The sequence below is a fragment of the Oncorhynchus kisutch genome, unplaced genomic scaffold (assembly GCF_002021735.2).
Source record: "Oncorhynchus kisutch isolate 150728-3 unplaced genomic scaffold, Okis_V2 scaffold3840, whole genome shotgun sequence".
NCBI lineage: Eukaryota > Metazoa > Chordata > Actinopteri > Salmoniformes > Salmonidae > Oncorhynchus > Oncorhynchus kisutch.
This window is the reverse complement of record NW_022265785.1, coordinates 116,766-142,720: the sequence shown is the minus strand read 5'-3', so window position 1 is coordinate 142,720 and position 25,955 is coordinate 116,766. Positions and strand designations below refer to the sequence as shown.

Here is a 25,955-nt window from a genome sequence, read left to right as displayed (position 1 = left end):
TTGTTGAGTTCGGTCACATAATTTCTCAATTTGCAGTATGTAAGCCAGCCAGATGTGCAGCCAGACTTATTAGCCACTCCTTTTGCCCCATCTCTTTCAAACATACAGTTTTTAAATTCCTCATCAATCCATGGAGCCTTAACATATTTAACAGTCAGTTTCTTAACAGGTACATGTTTATCAATAATTGGAAGAAGCAATTTCATCTGGTAAAAACAGGTCAACACATTATCAGTCAACAATATAAGACAATGGGAGCACTGTGTATGTTCTCTGATGAGTTGTGAGTCAATGAGATGTGAAATATCAATATACACGCTAAGAGAAGTAATTTCTCTCTCCTGTGTGGATTCTCTAATGACGTTTAAGTGATTGTTATGAGTAATATGTTTTCCCAAAGTCTAAGCTTTTGTAAGCTTTCTCCTCTGTGTCATGTTCTTTCAGGCTTCCTAAATGGGCAAAAGCTTTGCACCCTGGGAGGAGTGGTAATGCATCTCCCCTCTGTGTATTTTCTCATGTTGGTTCAGGCTGTTTTTCTGGTAAAAACTCCTTCCACACTGGGAGCAGTGGTAAGGCTTCTCTGCGTGTATTCTCTCATGTTGTTTCAGGTTCCCTGACTGGTTAAAACACTTGCCACACTGGGAGCAGTAGAAAGGCTTCTCCCCTGTGTGTATTCTTTCGTGTTTTTTCAGAACCCCTGACTGGTTGAAACACTTTCCACAGTGGGAGCAGTGGTAAGGCTTCTCCCCGGTGTGTATTCTTTCGTGTTTTTTCAGATCCCCTGACTGGTTGAAACACTTGCCACACTGGGAGCAGTGGTACGGCATCTCCCCTGTGTGTATTCTTTCGTGTTTTTTCAGATCCCCTGACTGGTTGAAACACTTGGCACACTGGGAGCAGTGGTAAGGCTTCTCCCCTGTGTGTACTAGCTCATGAGCTTCCAGGTGTCCTGACCTGCTGAAACATTTTCCACACTGGGAGCATTGGTACAGCTTCTCCCCTGTGTGTATTTTTTCGTGTTTTTTCAGATAACGTGACTGGCTGAAACACTTGGCACACTGGGAGCAGTGGTACGGCTTCTCACCTGTGTGTATTCTTTCGTGTTTTTTCAGATAACGTGACTGGCTGAAACACTTGGCACACTGGGAGCAGTGGTGAGGCTTCTCACCTGTGTGTACTAGCTCATGTTGTTTCAGGGTCCATAACTGGTTAAAACACTTGGCACACTGGGAGCAGTGGTAAGGCTTCTCACCTGTGTGTCCTAGCTCATGTTGTTTCAGGGTCCCTAACTGGTTAAAACACTTGCCACACTGCGAGCAGTGGTAAGGCTTCTCTGTGTGTATTCTTTTGTGTTTTTTCAGATCCCCTGACTGGCTGAACCACTTGCCACACTGGGAGCAGTGGTGAGGCTTCTCACCTGTGTGTACTAGCTCATGTTGTTTCAGGCTCCCTAACTGGTTAAAACACTTGCCACACTGGGAGCAATGGTACGGCTTCTCCCCTGTGTGTACTAGCTCGTGAGCTTTCAGGTGTCCTGACCGGTTGAAACACTTGCCACACTGCGAGCAGTGGTAAGGCTTCTCCCCTGTGTGTATTCTCTCATGTTGTTTCAGGGTCCCTGACTGGTTAAAACACTTGCCACACTGCGAGCAGTGGTAAGGCTTCTCCCCTGTGTGTATTCTCTCATGTAGTTTCAGGGCCCCTAACCATTTACAACCCTTTCCACAGTAAGAGCACTGGTGTCTTCTTGCTGGTTTGGACATCCCTGGCTCTGGTTCCTCTGAGTCTGGTCTTTCTCCTGCCAAAGACAGTGTTTAAAAGAAAAATAGAGACCGAATGAAACCTCCACATGATAAAATGGCCTTGCTACGAGGGTAAATCCTAATCAGATCTCTCAATAACCCGAGGCCAGTTTTAACAATCTTATTGTGATTTTAAAACAAATGTTGTAGAGTTTCCTGGTAATTACATTACTTATTTATTCATTCTGTTTTACAAGTCAGAACACAAATAAATAAACAGTTCTCGGACACTCAAGACCCAGACGTCACTGGATTCCAATCGAGCAGGTGGTTCTAAATATATAACTTTCATAGCTGTATGATACAGAATGCGACCTACAGTCGTGGCCAAAAGTTTTGAGAATGAAAGATATTACTTTCCACAAAGTTTGCTGCTTCAGTGTCTTTAGATATTTTTGTCAGATGTTACTATGGAATGATGAAGTATAATTATGAAATGCTTGTAAGTGTCAAAGGCTTTTATTTACAATGACATGAAGTTGATGCAGAGTCAATATTTGCAGTGTTGACCCCCTGCAATCAGCCCTGGCATGCTGTCAATTAACTTCTGGGCCACATCCTGACTGATGGCAGCCCATTCTTGCATAATCAATGCTTGGATTTTGTCAGAATTCGTGGGTTTTTGTTTGTCCACCCGCCTCTTGATGATTGGCCACAAGTTCTCAATAGGATTAAGGTCTGGGGAGTTTCCTGGCCATGGACCCAAAATATTTAGGCATTGTTCGTCACCGAACTGTCCCTGGATGGTTGGGAGAAGTTGCTCTCGGAGGATGTGTTGGTACCATTCTTTATTCATGGCTGTGTTCTTAGGCAACATTGTGAGTGAGCCGACACCCTTGGCTGAGAAGCAACCCCACACATGAATGGTCTCAGGATGCTTTACTGTTGGCATGACACAGGACTGAGGGTTGTCTTCTCCAGACAAGCTTTTTTCCGGATGCCCTAAACATTCAGAAAGGGGATTCATCAGAGAAAATTACTTTACCCCAAGTCCTCAGCAGTCCAATCCCTGTAACTTTTACAGAATATCAGTCTGTCCCTGATGTTTTTCCTGGAGAGAAGTGGCTTCTTTGCGGCCCTTTTTGACACCAAAAGTCTTCTCTTCACTGTGCGTGCAGATGCACTCACACTTGCCTGCTGACATTCCTGAGCAAGCTCTGTACTGGTGATGCCCCGATCCCGCAGCTGAATCAACTTTAGGAGATGGTCCTGACACTTGCTGGACTTTCTTGGGTGCCCTGAAGCCTTCTCCACAACAATTGAACCGCTCTCCTTGAAGTGCTTGATGAACCGATAAATGGTTGATTTAGGTGCAATCTTATTGGCAGCTATATCCTTGCCTGTGAAGCCCTTTTTGTGCAAAGTAATGATGACGGCACGTGTTCCCTTGCAGGTAACCATGGGTGAAAGAGGAAGAACAATGATTCCAAGCACCACCCTCCTTTTGAAGCTTCCAGTTTGGGGTGGGGGGGTGGGATCAGTCCATTTGCATGGCAAGGAGGGACTTTGTAATTCATCTGATCACTCTTCATAACATTCTGGAGTATATGCAAATTGCCATCATACAAACTGAGGCTGAAATTAACATTTGTGTCATTCTCAAACATTTTGGCCACGACTGTACACACTTCCTTAAGACTCCATAATATTTCATCATTAGATGCTACAGGCCTCCTTTAAGACTCCATAATGTTTCATCATTAGATGCTCCAGTCCTCCTTTAAGACTCCATAATGTTTCATCATTAGAAGCTACAGTCCTCCTTTAAGACTCCATAATGTTTCATCATTAGATGCTACAGTCCTCCTTTAAGACTCCATAATGTTTCATCATTAGATGCTACAGTCCTCCTTTAAGACTCCATAATGTTTCATCATTAGATGCTACAGGCCTCCTTTAAGACTCCATAATGTTTTATCATTAGATGTTACAGTCCTCCTTTAAGACTCCATAATGTTTCATCATTAGATGCTCCAGGCCTCCTTTAAGACTCCATAATGTGTCATCATTAGATGCTACAGTCCTCCTTTAAGCCTCCATAATGTTTCATCATTAGATGCTACAGTCCTCCTTTAAGACTCCATAATGTTTCATCATTAGATGCTACAGTCCTCCTTTAAGCCTCCATAATGTTTCATCATTAGATGCTACGGGCCTCCTTTAAGACTCCATAATGTTTCATCATTAGATGCTACAGGCCTCCTTTAAGACTCCATGTTTAGAATGTGTCTGGAAGCGCTACTCTATTCTACTCTCATCCTTTCAGTTTTAATAATATTTAATAATAATGTTATAACAGGTAATAACTAACTTTAATAACTAGGGTCAATACCTGCCTGGCGCTCCAACAAAATATTTCTTTACCCCCCTCTAACAACACCGCTACAGAATTAGCATAGTAGGCCATGTAATTTAAGGTAATCTGAAATATTTAGGACTAACTTATTCCTTGCCACCCATTCTGAAACTCACTGCAGCTCTTTGTTAAGTGTTGCTGTCATTTCAGTTTCCGTGGTAACTGACGTGTACAGTGTTGAGTCATCCGCATACAGACACACTGGCTTTACTCAAAAGTCGTTGGCATGTCGTTGGTAAAGATTGAAAAAAGTCAGGTCATCATTTTTAAGGAAAAGTTTTTGTAAAACAAGCAGCTTACATTGGATCATCTTGAAACTCTCTCTCTAAAGCTAACTTTATCAAGGTTTTATATGGTCTATTGGTGTCTCTCTGAAGCCAACTTTATCAAGGTTTTATATGGTCTATTGGTTCCTCTCTAAAGCTAACTTTATCAAGGTTTTATATGGTCTATTGGTTCCTCTCTGAAGCCAACTTTATCAAGGTTTTATATGGTCTATTGGTTCCTGTCTTTTCATTGGTAGAATCCTTTTCAGTGTTATGATATTCATAACATCCATATCCACCAGTCTATCTTCTTGTCAACTAACAGAACTCTGCTGGTTGTCCTGGTAACAGATACCAGTGGGCAGATTGTATTTTATTTGTTCAAACTACAGCACTTACTTTGATGTGTCAAATCTGATCCTTTCTTCTCTTGTCGTCCTCTCACAGTTCCACTCAGCCCCGTTGTTTTCCTGCAGTCCACCAGCAGCACAGACAACCTCTTCATATCCAGCAGTAAGCCGCTACTGGGAGAGGTACGACACGGGGACTCCGGGAGGGAGGAAGGGCTAGCGTTGTCCTGGTAACCATAAAGAGGGGACACAGACACATATCATTATGGATGCTGATGCCACTGTTGTCATGAAGTGCTTTACAGAAATCTAGCCTAGACCAAGATAGAGCAAGCTGTATGCTAGACCAGACCAAGCTGTACCATCTGGTGTTCTGATCTGGAGAGACTCTTCTCTGCCTCGTCAGCAGGATCAGGATGTTGTTGATACTCCCCAGAGGATCCACGATAGTCACGTCTCTCTCCTGTGTGAACGAGAACAGCAAACAGACGGTAAACTTATGACCACTATTACAATCAAGAGGCATGAATATGTCAAAAATGGCCACTTCTATCATGATTTTGTAAAATATTGTTTGTGTTGCAAATGTAAAGGTTAATTTCCACAAAATAGGTGCCTTTACATCCCTTTGATATTTTAAGTAGATTTTAAAAACCTGTTATATTAGATGAGGTGAACTTTAATGTAGACCACATGGAGAATGAGAATTCAATACATCGAAGTCCCAAAAACATATGTACCAATGGCAGATTATCCCTTAAACAATTCCCACAGTACTGAACGACATATTCAAGTGTAGAACTGAAGTAGAATGCCCCTTTAAAACAATACATTATTTCAAGAACTACATAGTGTCCCTGTTTTTAAGACAGTACTCACTGGTGGTAGTCTGATCTTCAGCCTCCTCCTCTTTCACTCCCAAAACGTCTTCCTCCTTTTTTATTGAGATAGTCTCCTCTTCCTCTTTTACTCTAAAAGGTTCTTCCTCTTCTTTCACTACATTCTCTTCTTTCAATGTTATGGCATCTTCCTCGTTTTTGATTCTGAAAGCTTCTACCTCCTCCCCTTCCACTTTGACAACCTCTTTCACTGTAATATCATCCTCTTCTTTTTTCAATGTGATAGCGTCCTCTTCCTCCCTTTTCATCCTGAAAGCTTCTTCCTCTCCTTTCACCAGAGCTTCTTTCTCGGTCGAGCTTTGTGAGCTCATGCTCCGGTCGATTAGCCTAATGCAGTATAAATTTAGTTACACATTTGCTAATTTAACGAGCAAATGACGTTAAAATGAACTAGTAGATGGGTAAACATAATTATATTCAAAACACTAAGAGTAATATACACAAGATTGGTCTAAAGAGCTTCAAAGACTCAACTTTATGTTCGCTAGCAAAGCAACACGTTCGTTGAATCAGAAGCCCTTTGTCGCTGTTGAAGAAGCCTCCAGTTCCGTCCACTAGATTATACGTCACGCAAGCAGCATCACCTGAAAGACTCATATCGCTCTCTGCTGACTGGAGTGGGTAACGCAGTTTGGAAAAATATGAATAACAATGTTTATTCTGGCAAGCCATGTCATGCGAAGAAATTTTAAAAGAAACAGATGTTATGTTTTCTCTTACTTCTTACAGGCAATACTTTACTCCAGGGCTGACCTGCCCATTAGACAGAATTAGGTGACAGATGAAAGAGTATTCGATTTTTGTCATCGTTATTCTGAACCCACTGCCTTCAAGCCATTGTTAAATTAGCCTCAGTGATTTGTATTTTCCTTCAACTTTCTGAAGAGGAAACAGCCAGGAAATGCCCCTGTCTGAGTGCATTTGTCTACCACTATGTGTAGCTGTTAGCGATGATGCTAATGATCCACTATGTGTAGCTGTTAGCGATGATACTAATGACAACTATCTTCTGGTTGATGGAAAAGCTTTCCCACAAATCTTGTCAATTAAATGTTAACTACAAAGTAGTCTATGCCTCCCTGGCAGAATGATACCATGACTATTAGCATCAATCCAGTGATTTGTTCAGCAGACTCTGCAATCACATATGTGCTACAGAGACACCACTAACCAAGCAAGGCTCTTGCTGGTGTCACTTCAATTAAAGGGTATCTACACATAAAAATGAACATGTCTTAGATTTTTCTCAGACTTCAAACGTGTTCTCCTGATGTGGTTTAAGTCTTGTTGTGGACTTAGAACATCCAATGTTGTTGTTTTCTATTAACAGTGTGATTTAGAGAGAAAAACAGACAAACAGGGACAAATCAGAAACCTGGAAAAACTAAATGGAGAAAATGGAATTAGGTTCAATAAAACGGATTAGATAGAGATGTTATAGAGCCATAAATATTCTATACATTTTCTCTCATTACTGTATTATCTAGGGATAGTGTAGAGTAACAGCTGTATCCTGAAGTGACCTTTAACCTCCCTGCTCCTCAATACTTCTTCCACTGGATCAAAGCTTCAGGCAAGTAGGATACATGATAGTGGCAACACATGGAGGTGGGTTGGATATAGTCATGGTAGGATACATGATAGTGACAACACATGGAGTTGGGTTGGATATAGTCATGGTAGGATACAATGAGCAGCAAGATGTTCTTTACCATTCGGCCATCAGATTTGCCACCAATGCTGCTTATAGGACACATCACTGCACTCTATACTCCTCTGTAAACTGGTTGTCTCTGTATACCAGTCGCCGTACCCACTGGTTTAATGCTTATTAATAAAACCCTCTTAGGCCTCACTCACCCCTATCTAAGATAACTACTGCAGTCCTCATCCTCCACATACAACACCCATTCTGCCAGTCACATTCTGTTAAAGGTCCCCAAAACACACACATCCCTGGGTCGTTCCTCTTTTCAGTTCGCTGCAGCTAGCGATGGGAACAAGCTGCAAAAAACACTCAAATTGGACAGTTTTATCTCCATCTCTTCATTCAAGGACTCAATTGTGGACACTCTTACTGACAGATGTGGCTGCTTCGTGTGATGTATTGTTGTGCCCAATAATGTATGTACCATGTGGTGTTGCTACCATGTTGTTGTTATGTAGTGATGCTACATGTAATAATAACATGTATGATTTAGAAAAAGTTCTTTAGTAAAAAACATTAGTGACATAATTTAATTATTTTATTAAATGTTGTATTTAATATTACATAGTAAACTTTAACAATGGTAATATGTATGTTTAAATGACTACTAAATGTCTCTCTCTCTTTCTCTCCCCTTGGCTGCGAATGTTAAGGGTTAAGAAGTTGTGAATCTAGGGGGCCCTTGCACACAGGGGAACTATATGGACACAAAATAATTAACAACCTGGTCCCCCAGGTGTCTTTGAAAACATCTGTTTTACTAACGTCCTAAACAGATCATTTAAAAAAAATTGTTCTAGGGGGGGATGTCTCAGTCTTTGAACGGGTCATTGTACTCTTTAACTATGCTTCCTTTACTGATGACCTAAACAGATCACTTTTGACCTTTAAAAAATAGTTGTCAGCTATCCAGATATAATGGTCAAGAGGTCGTGAACCTCGAGGGGCCCTTGAACACATGTTGTGTTTAAGTACATATGTTTTCTGTTTATGAAGGAATAAATGATTGAGAGGATAGAGACCACAAAATAAAAGATAACTGTATTCTTGAACGATGTGCCCTTTACTAGTGACTTAAACAGATCATTTTACTCCACGAATAACCTTTTACTGCAGGGGGCTAAAACAGGGGCCTTCAATGCTGCAGAAATGTTTTGGTACCCTTCCCCAGATCTGTGCCTCAACACAATCCTGTCTCGGAGCTCTATGGACAATTCCTTCAACCTCAGGACTAGGTTTTTGCTCTGACATGCACTGTCAACTGTGGGACCATATAAAGACAGGTGTGTGCCTTTCCAAATTATGTCCAATCAATTGAATTTACCACAGGTGGACTCCAATCTAGTTATAGAAACATCTCAAGGATGATCAATGGAAACAGGATGCACCTGAGCTCAATTTCGAGTCTCATTCAGCAAAGGGTCTGAATATTTATGTAAATCATTTTGTGTTTAATACATTTGCAAAACATTTATAAAAAAGCTTGTCTCCGCTTTGTCATTTTGGGGTATTTTGTGTCGATTGTTGAGGACATGGTTTTATTTAATCCATTTTAGAATAAGGCTTTTAACGTAGTAAAATGTGAAAAAAGTCAAGGGGTCTGAATACTTTCCAAATAAAGTAGGGTAGCCTAGGGGCGGCAGGGTAGCCTAAGGGTGGCAGGGTATCCTAGGGGCGGCAGGGTAGCCTAGGGGTGGCAGGGTAGCCTAGGGGTGGCAGGGTAGCCTAGGGGTGGCAGGGTAGCCTAGGGGCGGCAGGGTAGCCTAGGGGCGGCAGGGTAGCCTAGGGGCGGCAGGGTAGCCTAGGGGCGGCAGGGTAGCCTAGGGGTGGCAGGGTAGCCTAGGGGCGGCAGGGTAGCAACCACTCACAACTAACAGTGGGAAAACAGGCTACCAAAGTATGGTTCTCAATCAGTGTTAGAGCCAATTTGGACATATTTGTATAGAAGACTGAACATATGGAGCTCCATGTACATTTGTGTAAATATATTAAATATTAATGTAAATGATGAAATATTAGGTACCTTTATGATGTATATTTACCTGATTGAGATATATTCATTTGTTGTCAGTGTAACTCAGTTTTTGGCCCCCCCTCTTGCCTAGTCATTGTATTGTGGTAAGTGTGTTAGGATAAAGGCAGGAAGTTGGGCCTTCGGGAGGGGGAGTACTTGCTAGATGCGGGAGCGGTATAGTTTTTTGACCATACAGACAGGTCATAATATGTATTTTCCATATCAAGTATTCTATGCTTTAAGTTGATTGGAGAATCATTTATTTGTTAGATATAAGAAGAATAAACATTTATTTTGCACCATATCTCTGGATGTCATTGAATGTTTGGCCGTTTGGAAACCTTGAGTGTGGACTGTATGCGTACCAAACAACCCCGCTTCAGGCTTGGGCAGTGGCTATGGTAAAGAGGATAGGAAGCCACTACAATCAGAGACAACGAAAGACAGCTGTCCCTGATTGAGAACCATACCAGGCCAACACATTGAAATAAAAAAACCTAGACATACAAACATAGAATGCCCACCCACATCACACCCTGACCAAACAAAAAATAGAAACATACAAAGCAATCTACGGTCAGGGCGTGACACCCATAAGAGAACACATGACCAATGCCAGGCATGACACATATAGAATTAAAATAACATTATTCTTAATGAGAAATAGAATCTAGTAAACAAATGTTTGCATAACCAAAGACATGAAAACGGGTGGGAACATTGTATTTAGCTAGGATTTCATAAGGCCAGGAAGGTCATTGAGAGTAACAATAGACATTAGTTAATGTTGCTAGCAAAACATGACACATAACATCAATAGACAAGAACAGATCAAGGACAGAACTACATACATTTAGCAAAAGGCACACGTAGCCTCCATATCAATGCATACACACAAACTACCTGGGTCAAATAGGGGAGAGGTGTTGCTTGATCTGTTTTTTGAAACCAGGTTTGCTGTTTATTTGAGCAATATGAGATGGAAGGAAGTTCCATGCAATAAGGGCCCTATATAATACTGTACGCTTTCTTGAATTTGTTCTGGAATCTTGTGAACTGTGAAAAGACCCCCGGTGGCATGTCTGGTGGGATAAGTGTGTGTGTCAGAGATGTGTGTAATTTGACTTGAAGAACTTTGATGATATCTGTACATTACAGGAACACCTGTGATGACAAAAGTACAATGATTCATGTTTTGCTTTAGCTTGAGATAAAGAATCAGTGGTAGACACCTAGCAAGTGCATGAAAAGGTCAACTGTACATAGTCAGATGTCTGTGTGTTGAAACTATATTTTAGGTAACAGATGGATAAAGGGAACTAAGAGTTCCTGTTGATACTATGTTCCAGTCTTACATGACTAGGTAGTGGATTAATTGGGCTTCCCTCCAGGCCTGAGAACAAAGACCTTCCTCTAGGCTCATGTTAAAAATATGTCAGATAGGAGTGGCTATAGAGTCAGCTACTGTCCTCAGTAGCTTTCCATCTAAGTTGTCAATGCCAGGAGGTTTGTCATTATTGGATCGATAACAATTGTTCCACCTCTCCCACACTAACTTTACAAAATTCAAAACTTGCACTGCTTTTCTTTCATGATGTTTTTTTCCATCATTCTTTATATCATTGATCTTGGCTTCTTAATAAGTTTATTATTTTGATTGAGTTTGGTCACATAATTTCTCAGTTTGCAGTACGTAAGCCAGCCAGATGTGCAGCCATACTTATTAGCCACTCCTTTTGCCCCAACTCTTTCAAACATACAGTTTTTAAATTCCTCATCAATCCATGGAGCCTTAACATATCTAACAGTCAGTTTCTTAATAGGTACATGTTTATCAATAATTGGAAGAAGCAATTTCATCTGGTAAAAACAGGTCAACACATTATAGGCAACAATATAAGACAACGGGAGCACTGTGTATGTTCTCTGATGAATTGTGAGTCAATGAGATGTGAAATATCAATATACATGCTAAGAGAAGTAATTTCTCTCTCCTGTGTGGATTCTCTAATGACGTTGAAGTGATTGTTATGAGTAATATGTTTTCCCAAAATCGAACCTTCTGTAAGCCTTCTCCTCTGTGTCTCATGTTATTTCAGGCTTCCTAAATGGGCAAAAGCTTTGCATCCTGGGAGGAGTGGTAATGCATCTCCCCTGTGTGTATTATCTTGTGCTGTTTCAGGGTCCCTAACTGGTTGAAACACTTGCCACACTGGGAGCAGTGGTAAGGCTTCTCCCCTGTGTGTATTCTCTCGTGCTGTTTCAGGGCCCCTAACTGGTTAAAACACTTGACACAGCGGGAGCAGTGGTAAGGCTTCTCTCCTGTATGTATTCTTTCGTGTCTTTTCAGATCCCCTTCCCCGTTGAAACACTTGCCACACTGGAGGCAGTGGTAAGGCTTCTCCCCTGTGTGTATTCTTTCGTGTTTTTTCAGATACCCTGCCCAGGTGAAACACTTTCCACACTGGGAGCATTGGTAAGGCTTCTCCCCTGTGTGAATTTTCTCATGGGCTTTCAGGTGTCCTTTCTCGCTATACATCTTTTCACATTGCGAGCAATGGTAAGGCTTCTCCCCTGTGTGTATTCTCTCATGTCGTTTCAGCTTCCCCAAATCGTTAAAACCCTTTCCACACTGGGAGCAGTGGTAACGATTTTCCCCTGTGTGTATTACCTTGTGCTGTTTCAGGGTCCCTAACTGGTTGAAACACTTTCCACAGTGGGAGCAATGGTAAGGCTTCTCCCCTGTGTGTATTCTCTCATGTCGTTTCACCTTGCCCATATCGTTAAAACGCTTTCCACAGTGGGAGCAATGGTAAGGCTTCTCCCCTGTGTGTATTCTCTCATGTCGTTTCAGCTTCCCCAAATCGTTACAACCCTTTCCACACTGGGAGCAGTGGTAAGGCTTCTCCCCTCTGTGTATTCTCTCATGTCGTTCCAGCTTCCCCAAATCGTTAAAACGCCTTCCACACTGGGAGCAGTGGTAAGGCGTATCCCCTGTGTGTATTCTCCCGTGTCGTTTCAGCTTTCCCAAATCGTTAAAACCCTTTCCACACTGGGAGCAGTGGTAAGGCTTCTCCCCTGTGTGTATTCTCTCACGTCGTTTAAGCTCATTTAAGTGGTTACAACCCTTTCCACAGTGGGAACACTGGTGTCTTCTTGCTGGTTTGGACGTCCCTGGCTCTGGTTCCTCTGAGTCTGGTCTTTCTCCTGCCAAAGACAAGTGTGTTTTTTTAAATAGAGACCCGAATGAAACCTCCACATATAAAACGGCCTTGCTACGAGGGTAAATCCTAATCAGATCCCTCAATAACCTAAGGCCAGTTTTAACAATCTCAGTGTGATTTTAAAACAAATGTTGTCGAGTTTCCTGGTAATTACTGACAATGTTTACACTACTTATTTATTCATTCTGTTTGTCAGAACACAAAAAACTAAACAGTTCTAGGACACTCAAGACACAGACGTCACTGGATTCCAATCGAGCAGGTAGTTCTAAATATATAACTTTAATAGTTGTATGATACAGAATGCGACCTACAGTCGTGGCCAAAAGTTTTGAGAATGAAAAATATTAATTTCCACAAAGTTTGCTGCTTCAGTGTCTTTAGATATTTTTGTCAGATGTTACTATGGAATGCTGAAGTATACTTACAAGCATTTCATAAGTGCCAAAGGTTTTTATTTACAATGACATTAAGTTGATGTAGTGTCAATATTTGCAGTGTTGACCCTTCTTTTTCAAGACCTCTGCAATCCGCCCTGGCATGCTGTCAATTACCTTCTGGGCCACATCCTGACTGATGGCAGCCCATTCTTGCATAATCAATGCTTGGAGTTTGTCAGAATTTGTGGGTTTTTGTTTGTCCACCCGCCTCTTGATGATTGACCACAAGTTCTCAATAGGATTAAGGTCTGGGGAGTTTCCTGGCCATGGACCCAAAATACTGATGTTTTGTTACCCTTGCCTTATGGCAAGGTGCTCCATCATGCTGGAAAAGGCATTGTTCGTCACCGAACTGTTCCTGGATGGTTGGGAGAAGTTGCTCTTCGAGGATGTGTTGGTACCATTCTTTATTCATGGCTGTGTTCTTAGGCAACATTGTGAGTGTGTCCACACCCTTGGCTGAGAAGCAACCCCACACATGAATGGTCTCAGGATCCTTTACTGTTGGCATGACACAGGACTGATGGTTGCGCTCACCTTGTCTTCTCCGGACAAGCTTTTTTCCAGATGCCCCAAACAATCGGAAAGGGGATTCATCAGAGAAAATGACTTTACCCCAGTCCTCAGCAGGTCAATCCCTGTAACTTTTGCAGAATATCAGTCTGTCCCTGATGTTTTTCCTGGAGAGAATTGGTTTCTTTGCTGTCCTTCTTGACACCAAAAGTCTTCGCTTCACTGTGCGTGCAGATGCACTCACACCTGCCTGCTGCCATTCCTGAGCTCTGTACTGGTGGTGCCCCGATCCCGCAGCTGAATCAACTTTAGGAGATGGTCCTGGCACTTGCTGGATTTTCTTGGGTGCCCTGAAGCCTTCTTCACAACAATTGAATGGCATTTTAATGGCATCGGACCGAGGCTCTGCATCTGTCCTCGTGCTCCTAGACCTTAGTGCTGCTTTTGATACCATCGATCACCACATTCTTTTGGAGAGATTGGAAACCCAAATTGGTCTACACGGACAAGTTCTGGCCTGGTTTAGATCTTATCTGTCGGAAAGATATCGGTTTGTCTCTGTGAATGGTTTGTCCTCTGACAAATCAACTGTAAATTTCGGTGTTCCTCAAGGTTCCGTTTTGGGACCACTATTGTTTTCACTATATATTTTACCTCTTGGGGATGTTATTCATTCATTAATGTTAACTTTCACTGCTATGCGGATGACACACAGCTGTACATTTCAATGAAACATGGTGAAGCCCCAAAATTACCCTTGCTAGAAGCATGTGTTTCAGACATAAGGAAGTGGATGGCTGCAAACTTTCTACTTTTAAACTCGGACAAAACAGAGATGCTTGTTCTAGGTCCCAAGAAACAAAGAGATCTTCTGTTGAATCTGACAATTAATCTTAATGGTTGTACAGTCGTCTCAAATAAAACTGTGAAGGACCTCGGCGTTACTCTGGACCCCGATCTCTCTTTTGAAGAACATATCAAGACAATTTCAAGGACAGCTTTTTTCCCATCTACGTAACATTGCAAAAATCAGAAACTTTGTCAAAAATGATGCAGAAAAATTAATCCCTGCTTTTGTCTCTTCTAGGTTAGACTACTGCAATGCTCTACTTTCCGGCTACCCGGATAAAGCACTAAATAAACTTCAGTTGGTGCTAAATACGGCTGCTAGAATCCTGACTAGAACCAAAAAATTTGATCATATTACTCCAGTGCTAGCCTCTCTACACTGGCTTCCTGTCAAAGCAAGGGCTGATTTCAAGGTTTTACTGCTAACCTACAAAGCATTACATGGGCTTGCTCCTACCTATCTCTCTGATTTGGTCCTGCCGTACATACCTACACGTACGCTACGGTCACAAGACGCAGGCCTCCTAATTGTCCCTAGAATTTCTAAGCAAACAGCTGGAGGCAGGGCTTTTTCCTATAGAGCTCCATTTTTATGGAACGGTCTGCCTACCCATGTCAGAGACGCAAACTCGGTCTCAACCTTTAAGTCTTTACTGAAGACTCATCTCTTCAGTGGGTCGTATGATTGAATGTAGTCTGGCCCAGGAGTGGGAAGGTGAACGGAAAGGCTCTGGAGCAACGAACCGCCCTTGCTGTCTCTGCCTGGCCGGTTCCCCTCTTTCCACTGGGATTCTCTGCCTCTAACCCTATTACAGGGGCTGAGTCACTGGCTTACTGGGGCTCTCTCATGCCGTCCCTGGAAGGGGTGCGTCACCTGAGTGGGTTGATTCACTGATGTGGTCATCCTGTCTGGGTTGGCGCCCCCCCCTTGGGTTGTGCCATGGCGGAGATCTTTGTGGGCTATACTCAGCCTTGTCTCAGGATGGAAAGTTGGTGGTTGAAGATATCCCTCTAGTGGTGTGGGGGCTGTGCTTTGGCAAAGTGGGTGGGGTTATATCCTTCCTGTTTGGCCCTGTCCGGGGGTGTCCTCGGATGGGGCCACAGTGTCTCCTGACCCCTCCTGTCTCAGCCTCCAGTATTTATGCTGCAGTGGTTTGTGTCGGGGGGCTAGGGTCAGTTTGTTATATCTGGAGTACCTCTCCTGTCCTATTCGGTGTCCTGTGTGAATCTAAGTGTGCGTTCTCTAATTCTCTCTCTCTCTCGGAGGACCTGAGGCCTAGGACCATGCCCCAGGACTACCTGACATGATGACTCCTTGCTGTCCCCAGTCCACCTGACCGTGCTGCTGCTCCAGTTTCAACTGACCTGAGCCCTAGGACCATGCCCCAGGACTACCTGACATGATGACTCCTTGCTGTCCCCAGTCCACCTGACCGTGCTGCTGCTCCAGTTTCAACTGTTCTGCCTTATTATTATACGACCATGCTGGTCATTTATGAACATTTGAACATCTTGGCCATGTTCTGTTCTAATCTCCACCCCACATAGCCTGGTTCCTCTCTAGGTTTCTTCCTAGGTTTTGGCCTTTCTAGGGAGTTTTTCCTAGCCACCGTGCTTCTACACCTGCATTGCTTGCTGTTTGGGGTTTAAAGCTGGGTTTCTGTACAGCACTTTGAGATATCAGCTGATGTACGAAGGGCTATATAAATAAATTTGATTTGAACCGCTCTCCTTGAAGTTCTTGATGATCCAATAAATGGTTGATTTTGGTGCAATCTTACTGGCAGCTATATCCTTGCCTGTGAAGCCCTTTTTGTGCAAAGCAATGATGACGGCACCTGTTTCCTTGCACGTAACCGTGGGTGACATATGAAGAGCAATGATTCCAAGCACCACCCTCTTTTTGAAGCTTCCAGTTTTGGGGGGGGGTTCAGTTCAATTGCATGGAAAATAGGGACATTGTAATTGATTGCAATTCATCTGAACACTCTTCATAACATTCTGGAGTATATGCAAAAAGCCATCATACAAACTGAGGCAGCAGATTTGGTGAAAATTAAGATGTGTCATTCTCAAAACTTTTGGCCACGACTGTACACACTTCCTTAAACATAAAATAAGTAAATAAGTCATTTTAAGTGGAAGTCCAAAACTTGTTTTTATGTTGAAGACACAAAGCACATCAGTAAAATCTCCCCGTTGTTGAAAGGGTTCAACACCTGCTGTTTTAGTGGCCCAATTTCTTATTTAGACGTTCACAGATTTAACATTTTGACTATCGCTGATGTCATATTTTGGGTAAAGTAAAAAATAAAGTGAAATATTTGGAAAGATGTTCCTAAAACTGATAATAACTACAATAAACAAATTATAAATGCAACATGTAAAGTGTTGGATGTTTAATGAGCTGGGAAAAAAAGATTGCAGAATTTTTTACATCCCTGTTAGTTAACATTTATTCTCTGCCAAGATAATCCATCAACCTGACAGGTGTGGCATATCAAGAAGCTGATTGAACAGCTTGATTATTACACAGGTGCACCTTGTGCCGGGGAAAATAAAAGGCCACTCTAAAATATGCAGTTTTGTCACAACACAATGCCACAGATGTCTCAAGTTTGAGGGTGCGTGCAATTGGCATGCTGACTGCAGGAATATCCACTAGAGTGGTTACCAGATAATTGAATGTTCAATTCTCTACCAGAAGCCTGGCAACGTCATTTTAGAGAATTTGGCAGTACATCCAACTGGCCTCACAACCACAGACCACATATAACGACGCCAGCCCAGGATCCCCACAGCATCTGAGACCAGCCACCCGAGTTGTATTTCTATTTGTAATGAAGCCCTTTTGTGGGGAAAAACTCATTCTGATTGGCTGGGCCTGGCTCCGCAATGGGTGGGCTTATGCCCTCCAGGGCCCACCAATGGCTGCACCCCTCAGTCATGTAAAGTCCATAGATTAGGGCCTAATTTATTTATTTACAATGACTGACTTATATGAACTGTAAATCGTTGAAATGGTTGTTTATATTTTGGTTCAGTATACACACAGACACAGTGCATTCGTTAAGTATTCAGACCCCTTCGCCTTTTCCAAATTTAGTTTCATTTCAGCATTATTCTAAAATTGATTAAATTGTTTCCCCCCTCGCCAATCTAATCTCAGAAAAAAAAAGAAATGTCCTCTTACAGTCAAATGCGTTTATTTTCAGCAAACTTAAGATGTGTAAATATTTGTTGGAACATAAGATTCAACAGCATACAATAAACTGAACAAGTTCCACAGACATGTGACTAACTGAAATGGAATAATGTGTCCCTGAACAAAGGGGGAGTGTCAAAATCAAAAGTAACAGTCAGTATCTGGGGAGCTGGAAACAGCAGAAGGGTAGCCTAGTGGTTAGAGAGTTGGACTAGTAACCGAAAGGTTGCAAGTTCATATCCCCGAGCTGACAAGGTACAAATCTGTCGTTCAGTTAACCCACTGGCCGTCATTGAAAATAAGAATTTGTTCTTAACTGACTTGCCTAGTTAAATAAAGGTAAAATAAAAATAAATACAAAATCTGGTGTGGCCACCAGCTGCATTAAGTACCTACAGGCCCTCAGTCCAGCCTCTCTCAGCCTATTGCGGACAGTCTGTGCACTGATGGAGGGATAGTGCGTTCCTGGTGTAACTTGGGCAGTTGTTGTTGGCATCCTGTACCTGTTCCGCAGGTGTGATGGTCGGATGTCCCGATCCTGTGCAGGTGTTGTTACACGTGGTCTGCCACTGCGAGGACGATAAGCTGTCCGTCCTGTCTCACTGTAGCACGGTCTTAGGCGTCTCACAGTACAGACATTGCAATTTATTTCCCTGGCCACATCTGCAGTCCTCATGCCTCCTTGCAGCATGCCTAAGGCACATTCACACGGTTGAGCAGGGACCCTGGGCATCTTTCTTTTGGTGTTTCCAGATTCAGTAGAAAGACCTCTTTAGTGTCCTAAGTTTTCATAACTGTAACCTTAATTGCCTAACTTTTGCAAGCTGTTGGTGTCTTAACGACCGTTCCACAGGTGCATGTTCATTAATCGTTTATGGTTCATTGAAGCATGGGAAACAGTGTTTAAACCATTTACAATAAAGATCTGTGACGTAATTTGGATTTTTTACCAATAATCTTTGAAAGACAAGGTCCTGAAAAGATACGTATATTTTTTTGCTGAGTTTAGTTTGTATATGTTTTATGAGTTGAAAGGTGTTTTTTTCTCAGACATAAACAAACAACTCCAGGTGAAAGACAAAGGCCATAGCTGTAATAAAATAACAAATTAACTGGCAAAGCAGCAGAGTGAGGCCCGCACCCAGCAACGTCACGAGTCACATTTTGCAGCTGTTTCAAAACAGCACTACAGGGAGAGAAAGGGGGAGAGGGAAAAAAATCCACGGGACTAGTTTCAATGTATGGAATCACTTAGAAGTTTCTGGATTTTGGGTAAACTTCTCCTTTAAAGCATCCAACTCCATAGTAATTCATCATTAGATGCTACAGTCCTCCTTTAAGACTCCATCATGTTTAGAATGTGTCTGGAAGCACAACTCTATCTATTCAACTAACTTTAATAACTAGGGTTAATACCTGCCTGGCGCCCCAACAAAACTTGATCTATACCCCCCTCTAACAATACCGCTACAGAATTAGCATAGTAGGCCATGTAATTTAAGGCAATCTGAAATATTTAGGACTAACTTATTCCTTGCCACCCATTCTGAAACTCACTGCAGCTCTTTGTAAGTGTTGCTGTCATTTCAGTTTCCGTGGTAGCTGACGTGTACAGTGTTGAGTCATCCGCATACAGACACACTGGCTTTACTCAAATGTCGTTGGCATGTCATTGGTAAAGATTGAAAAGGGTAGGTGCCAAACAGCTGCCCTGGGGAATTCCTTATTCTCCCTCGATTTTGTTGTACAGGCTTCCATTAAAGAACACTCTCTGTGTTCTGTTAGACAGGTAGCTCTGGGCGGCAGGTAGCCTAGTGGTTAAAGCGGTAGGCCAGTAACCAAAAGGTTGCTGGATCTTATCCCCGAGATGACAAGGTAAAACTCTGTCGTTCTGCCCCTGAACAAGGCAGTCCTAGGCCGGCATTGAAAATAAGAATTTGTTCTTAAAGGTTAGCTTTTTTTGGAACTCTTTATCCACAATATAGCAGGGGGTATAAAGACATACGTTTTTTCAGCAGCAGAATATGATCGATAATGTCAAAAGCCGCACTGAAGTCTAACAAAACAGCACAAACAATATTTTTATCATCATCAATTTCTCTCAGCCAATCAGTCATTTTTAAGTGCTGTGTTTATTGAATGTCCTTCCCTATAAGCCTGATCACAGCTTTCCTCAGTATTAGTTAATTAATTAACAGTGTCTAGAGTTTAGTTTGCCTGTTCAACAGTCTTGTAAGGATAGGGGGGTTGACTGGGACAGCCAATGTAATATCCATAATGTTTCAAGGATAAGTTTTTGTAAAACACGCACCTTACATTGGATCATCTTGAAATGTTCTCTCTAAAGCGAACTTTCATCAAGGTTTTATATGGTATATTGGTTTCTCTCTTTTCATTAGCAGAATCCTTTTTCAGTGTTACATCCATATACACCAGTCTATCTTCCTGTCAACTAACATAACTCCACTGGTTGTCCTGGTAACAGATACCAGTGGGCAGATCTATTGTATTTGTTCAAACTAAACTACAGCACTTACTTTGATGTGTCAAATCTGATCCTTTCATCTCTTCTCCTCCTCTCACAGTTCCACTCAGCCCCGTTGTTTTCCTGAAGTCCACCAGCAGCACAGACAACCTCTTCATACCCAGCAGTAAGGTGCGACCGGGAGAGGCACGACACATGGACTCCGGGAGGGAGGAAGGGCTAGCGTTGTCCTGGTAACCATAAAGAGGGGACACAAACGCACATCATTATGGATGCTGATGTCACTGTTGTCATAAAGTGCTCTACAGAAACCCAGCCCAAGCCGATAAAGCAAGCTGTATGCTAGACCAGACCAAGCTGTACCATCTGGTGTTCTGATCTGGAGAGACTCTTCTCTGCCTCTTCAGCATCAGGATGTTGTTGAGGCTCCGCAGAGGATCCACCATAGTCATGTCTCTCTCCTGTGTGAATGAGAACATCAAACAGATGGTAAACTTATGATCTTCTATTGCAATCACAGTCTTACAAGGGGCATGAATATGACTAAAAAGAGCCTAAAATGGCCACTTTCATCTTGATTTCTTAAAAAAATATGTGTTGCAAATGTAAAATGGTTGTTCCACAAAATGGGTGCCTTTTTATATTTTAAGTAGAACATACGCACCAATATTGAATTTTAAAAGACTGTTATACTAGATGAGGGGAACTTTAATGTCGACCACATGGAGAATTCAAAACATCTAATTAAAAAGTCCCAAAAGTATATGAACCAATGGCAGATCGACCATTTAACAATTCCTACAGTAAGAATGCCCATTAAAAACCCCACATTAGTTCAACAACTGCATAGTTTGTGTCCCTGTTTTCAAGACAGTACTCACTGGTGTCAATCGGATCTTCTGTCTCCTCCTTTTTCACTCTCAAAACGTCTTCCTCCTTCACGTTTATTAAGATAGCATCCTCTTCCTCTCTAAAAGGTTCGTTCTCTTCTTTCACAATAACAGCCTCCTCTTCCTCCTTTTTCACTCTCAAATATTCTTTCTCCGTAAAGCAGACCTCCTCTTCATTAGCAAGGGAGGAGTAGTTCAGTGAGCTCATGGTCAGGGACGTTAGCTAGCTAGCATTAGCGACTAGCCTAGTGCTAACCTCAGTATCAATCTTTAACAAGTTTGCAAATTGAACAAGCACATGAGGTTAAAGTTCACCAGTAGATACGTCAACCGAAATTTGTCTAAAACTCTGAGATTAGCTCATGTACAATAACATGGTCCAAAGAATCAATCTTTTAGTTTTATTGTCAAGCAGGCTACCGAGGTGGTTGAAAGAGTTGGCGCCTTGTTGTTCCTGAAGAAGCGTCCCGTCCAGTCCATTATACGTCACGCAAGAAGCATCACCTGAAAGACGCCCATCGCCATCTGCTGGCTGGAGTGGGTAACGCAGTTTGGAAACAATAGGTACTACACTTTTTGTGTTGGAAAGAACGTCATAATAATTTAACAATAAACTGATATATTTTCTCTTACGTCTTTCAAATGATACTTTCCTGTACACAGACGTTGAAGCTTAATATGAATATGTGGATGATGAATAAATACTTCTACTAATAGGTAGTGTGTTAAAACACATTTGTGTTACATTTCTCACATTTCAAATATCTCCAATCCAAAGTTAAATCTAGAATTGGCTTCCTATTTCGCAACAAAGCATCCTTCACTCATGCTGCCAAACATACCCTTGTAAAACTGACCATCCTACCAATCCTCGACTTTGGTGATGTCATTTACAAAATAGCCTCCAATACCCTACTCAACAAATTGGATGCAGTCTATCACAGAGCAATCCGTTTTGTCACCAAAGCCCCATATACTACCCACCATTGCGACCTGTACGCTCTCGTTGGCTGGCCCTCGCTTCATACTCGTCGCCAAACCCACTGGCTCCATGTCATCTACAAGACCCTGCTAGGTAAAGTCCCCCCTTATCTCAGCTCGCTGGTCACCATAGCATCTCCCACCTGTAGCACACGCTCCAGCAGGTATATCTCTCTAGTCACCCCCAAAACCAATTATTTCTTTGGCCGCCTCTCCTTCCAGTTCTCTGCTGCCAATGACTGGAACGAACTACAAAAAGCACTGAAACTGGAAACACTTATCTCCCTCACTAGCTTTAAGCACCAACTGTCAGAGCAGCTCACAGATTACTGCACCTGTACATAGCCCACCTATATTTTAGCCCAAACAACTACCTCTTTCCCTACTGTATTTAATTTATTTATTTATTTTGCTCCTTTGCACCCCATTATTTTTATTTATACTTTGCACATTCTTCCATTGCAAATCTACCATTCCAGTGTTTTACTTGCTATATTGTATTTACTTTGCCACCATGGCCTTTTTTTGCCTTTACCTCCCTTATCTCACCTCATTTGCTCACATCGTATATAGACTTGTTTATACTGTATTATTGACTGTATGTTTATTTTACTCCATGTGTAACTCTGTGTCGTTGTATGTGTCGAACTGCTTTGCTTTATCTTGGCCAGGTCGCAATTGTAAATGAGAACTTGTTCTCAACTTGCCTACCTGGTTAAATAAATTTATAAAAAGACATACACCATCAGAGTGGGCCTCCAACTTAAATGTAAACAATGGAGCAAATGCATCACGTGAACATCAATTGATTATCAGAGGGGTGTATTATGACATCAGATAGAACTACTCAGACATTCCAAATATCACTTGATTATCAGAGGAGTGTATTATGACATTAGATAGAACTACTCAGACATTCCAAATATCACTTGATTATCGGAGGTGTGTATTATGACATCATATAGAACTACTCAGACATTCCAAATCAGGCTTCATCCATATCATGAAGGTGGATATTGATCCAACCATTTCCAAAGTCATGACAGGGCTGATGGAAACAGGATATGCCTGTACACTTTTCTAAATGCCGACAGACGATTTGTTACTTCGTTTGACATGGTGGGGTCGTTTTGTGTCAGTAAAAATGTATAAACGAGAAGTGGCGGTATTAATCCTTTATGCGCAAATATTGATTTAATAACGATAATATCTTAGTTAACTTGGAGTCACGCGATGATATATTGTGTGGTTCTCCCACTACGACTTGGGAAACCATGCAGTTTATTAGGCTACAGATTAAATAAATGATGAACTTCACAGGGTGGTGAAAGTGCATGTGTTGAGCTTGATGCTCCTTTCCAATACATTTTGAGGGTCTTATTCTGGTGACATGATTGATGCTTGGTTGCCATTTGACAAATAAAATATTATCACTCTTATCCATAATAATCTCATCATGTAGGTAACCTACCAGCACTGTATCTGTGAGCTGCTGGCTACAGTGCACGGGACAAGAGGACTTTTGCTATATAACTCAACGGTTTTTCAAAACCCTCAGTAGAGTTGAAAATGCAATGGAAACCCATTCAACTTGCATTTTTCACTCAGTACATGTTTTGTTGAAATCAAATCAAATCAAATGTTATTGGTCAAATACACATGGTTAGCAGATGTTATTGGTCACATACACATGGTTGTCAGATGTTATTGGTCACATACACATGGTTAGCAGATGTTACTGGTCACATACACATGGTTAGCAGATGTTACTGGTCACATACACATGGTATTAATGTTGTCAGATGTTATTGGTCACATACACATGGTTACAGATGTTATTGGTCACATACACATGGTTAGCAGATGTTATTGGTCACATACACATGGTTAGCAGATGTTATTGGTCACATACACATGGTTAGCAGATGTTATTGGTCACATATACCTGGTTAGCAGATGTTATTGTGAGTGTAGTGAAATGCTTATGCTTCTAGATCCGACAGTGCAGCAGTATCAAACAGATAATATCTAACAAATTCCACAACTAAACCTAATACACATAATCCAGTAAAGGAATGGGAAATATAGAAGTAGAAAACATGGATGAGCAGAAACACAGCAGCTAAGATGCAATATATAGTGAAGAATAGATAGTGAAGGATACAGTATTTACAGTTGAAGCTAAAGATTACATACACTTAGGTTGGAGTCATTAAAACTCATTTTTCAACCACTCCACACATTTCTTTTTAACAAACTATAGTTTTGGCAAGTCGGTTAGGACATCTGTGTTAATGACACAAGTCATTTTTTCAACAATTGTTTACAGACAGATTATTTCACAATCCCAGTGGGTCAGATGTTTACATACACTAAATTGACTGTGCCTTGAAACAGCCTTGGAAAATTCCAGAAAATTATGTCATAGCTTTCGTAGCTTCTGATAGGCTAATTGACGTCATGAGTCAATTGGAAGAGCACCTGTGTATGTATTTCAAGACCTACCTTGAAACTCAGTGCCTCTTTACTTGATAATCATGGGAAAATAAATACAAATCTGCCAAGATCTCAGAAAAAATGGTAGACCTCCACAAGTCTGGTTCATCCTTGGGAGCGATTTCCAAATGCCTGAAGGCGTCCTCTGGTCTGATGAAACAAAAATAGAACTGTTTGGCCATAATGACCATCGTTATGATCGGAGGAAAAAGGGGGATGCTTGCAAGCCGAAGAACACCATCCCAACCGTGAAGCACACAGGTGGCAGCATCATGTTGTGGGGGTGCTTCACAAAATAGATGGCATCATGGGGTTGGAAAATTACGTGAATATATTGAAGCAACATCTCAAGACATCAGTCAGGAAGTTAAAGCTTGGTCGCAAATGGGTCTTCCAAATATACAATGACGCCAAGCATACTTCCAAAGTTGTGGCAAAATGGCTTAAGGACAACAAAGTCAAGGTATTGGAGTGGGCATCACAACGCCCTGATCTTAATGCTGTAGAAAACAGATCATTTTTACCCTTTTAAAAATAGTTATAGGGGGAGGTCCGGGGGATGTCTGTCTTTGAAAGGGTCATTGTAATATTTAAGATGTCCCCTTTACTGATGACCTAAACCTAAAAGTCAAGGGGTCTGAATACTTTCCAAAGAAACTGTAAGTGATTGAGGAGAGCATAATTGCTATATTCTAATTAAAATCATTGACCCATAAGGGACCACATGACCAAAGCAATGCGTGACCCATGCAGAATTAAAACTATATTCATCTTAATGAGAAATATAATCGAATAAACAAATGTTTGCATAACCAAAGACATGAAAACGGGTGGGAACATTGTATTTAGCTAGGATTTCATAAGGCCAGGAATGTCATTGAGAATAACAATAGACAATAGTTAATGTTGCTAGTTTAGGGATGAAGATAGTGAAGGTTCATCAATGTTAAGCATGATTTTTAATTTGACATGGAAACAATGTTTATTCAACCAGTGGGAGGCTTGTAAAAGCCCACAGGAAAGTGGAATGACGAACTCTTCATTGAGACCATCATGAAACAGTAATCTGTGGGTGAGTTGTAGTGGATATTATAATATAAGGATCTGCTGGAGTCCAAGTCAAACCAAGATTCTTTATTTCTGAGCTCAGAGAGAACAACAGAGTTTGGTATTTGGTATTTTACTAGGATCCCCATTAGCTGTTGCAAAAGCAGCAGCTACCCCTCCTGCGGTCAACACAAAACATGACATAATTGTCATGTCTCTCGTCGGAAGGCATGGACCAAAGCGCAGCGTGGTAAGTGTTCATGATTTTTATTTCATCAAAAAACATTCAAACAAAATAACAAAGAGAAGAACGAACAGTTCTGTAAGGCAAATCAACTATACAGAAAACAACTACCCAAAAAACACAGGTGGAAAAAGGCTGCCTAAGTATGATTCACAATTAGAGACAACGATAGACAGCTGCCTCCGA

The 25,955-nt window shown here is 41.6% G+C and overlaps 1 protein-coding gene across 1 annotated transcript in view; it reads right to left on the bottom strand.

The window, feature by feature from the left end:
* Positions 1-25,955, bottom strand: part of LOC116372015 (zinc finger protein 721-like) — a 43,312-nt gene that overhangs the window by 16,110 nt on the left and 1,247 nt on the right. The window contains exons 2-5 of the mRNA XM_031821084.1: positions 20,164-20,178; positions 11,503-12,602; positions 4,824-4,992; positions 460-1,798 (exon numbers count right to left, since the gene is read on the bottom strand). Of these exons, the coding sequence (XP_031676944.1) occupies positions 460-1,798; positions 4,824-4,992; positions 11,503-12,602; positions 20,164-20,178 (2,623 nt within the window). The remainder of the gene's footprint in view (positions 1-459; positions 1,799-4,823; positions 4,993-11,502; positions 12,603-20,163; positions 20,179-25,955) is intronic.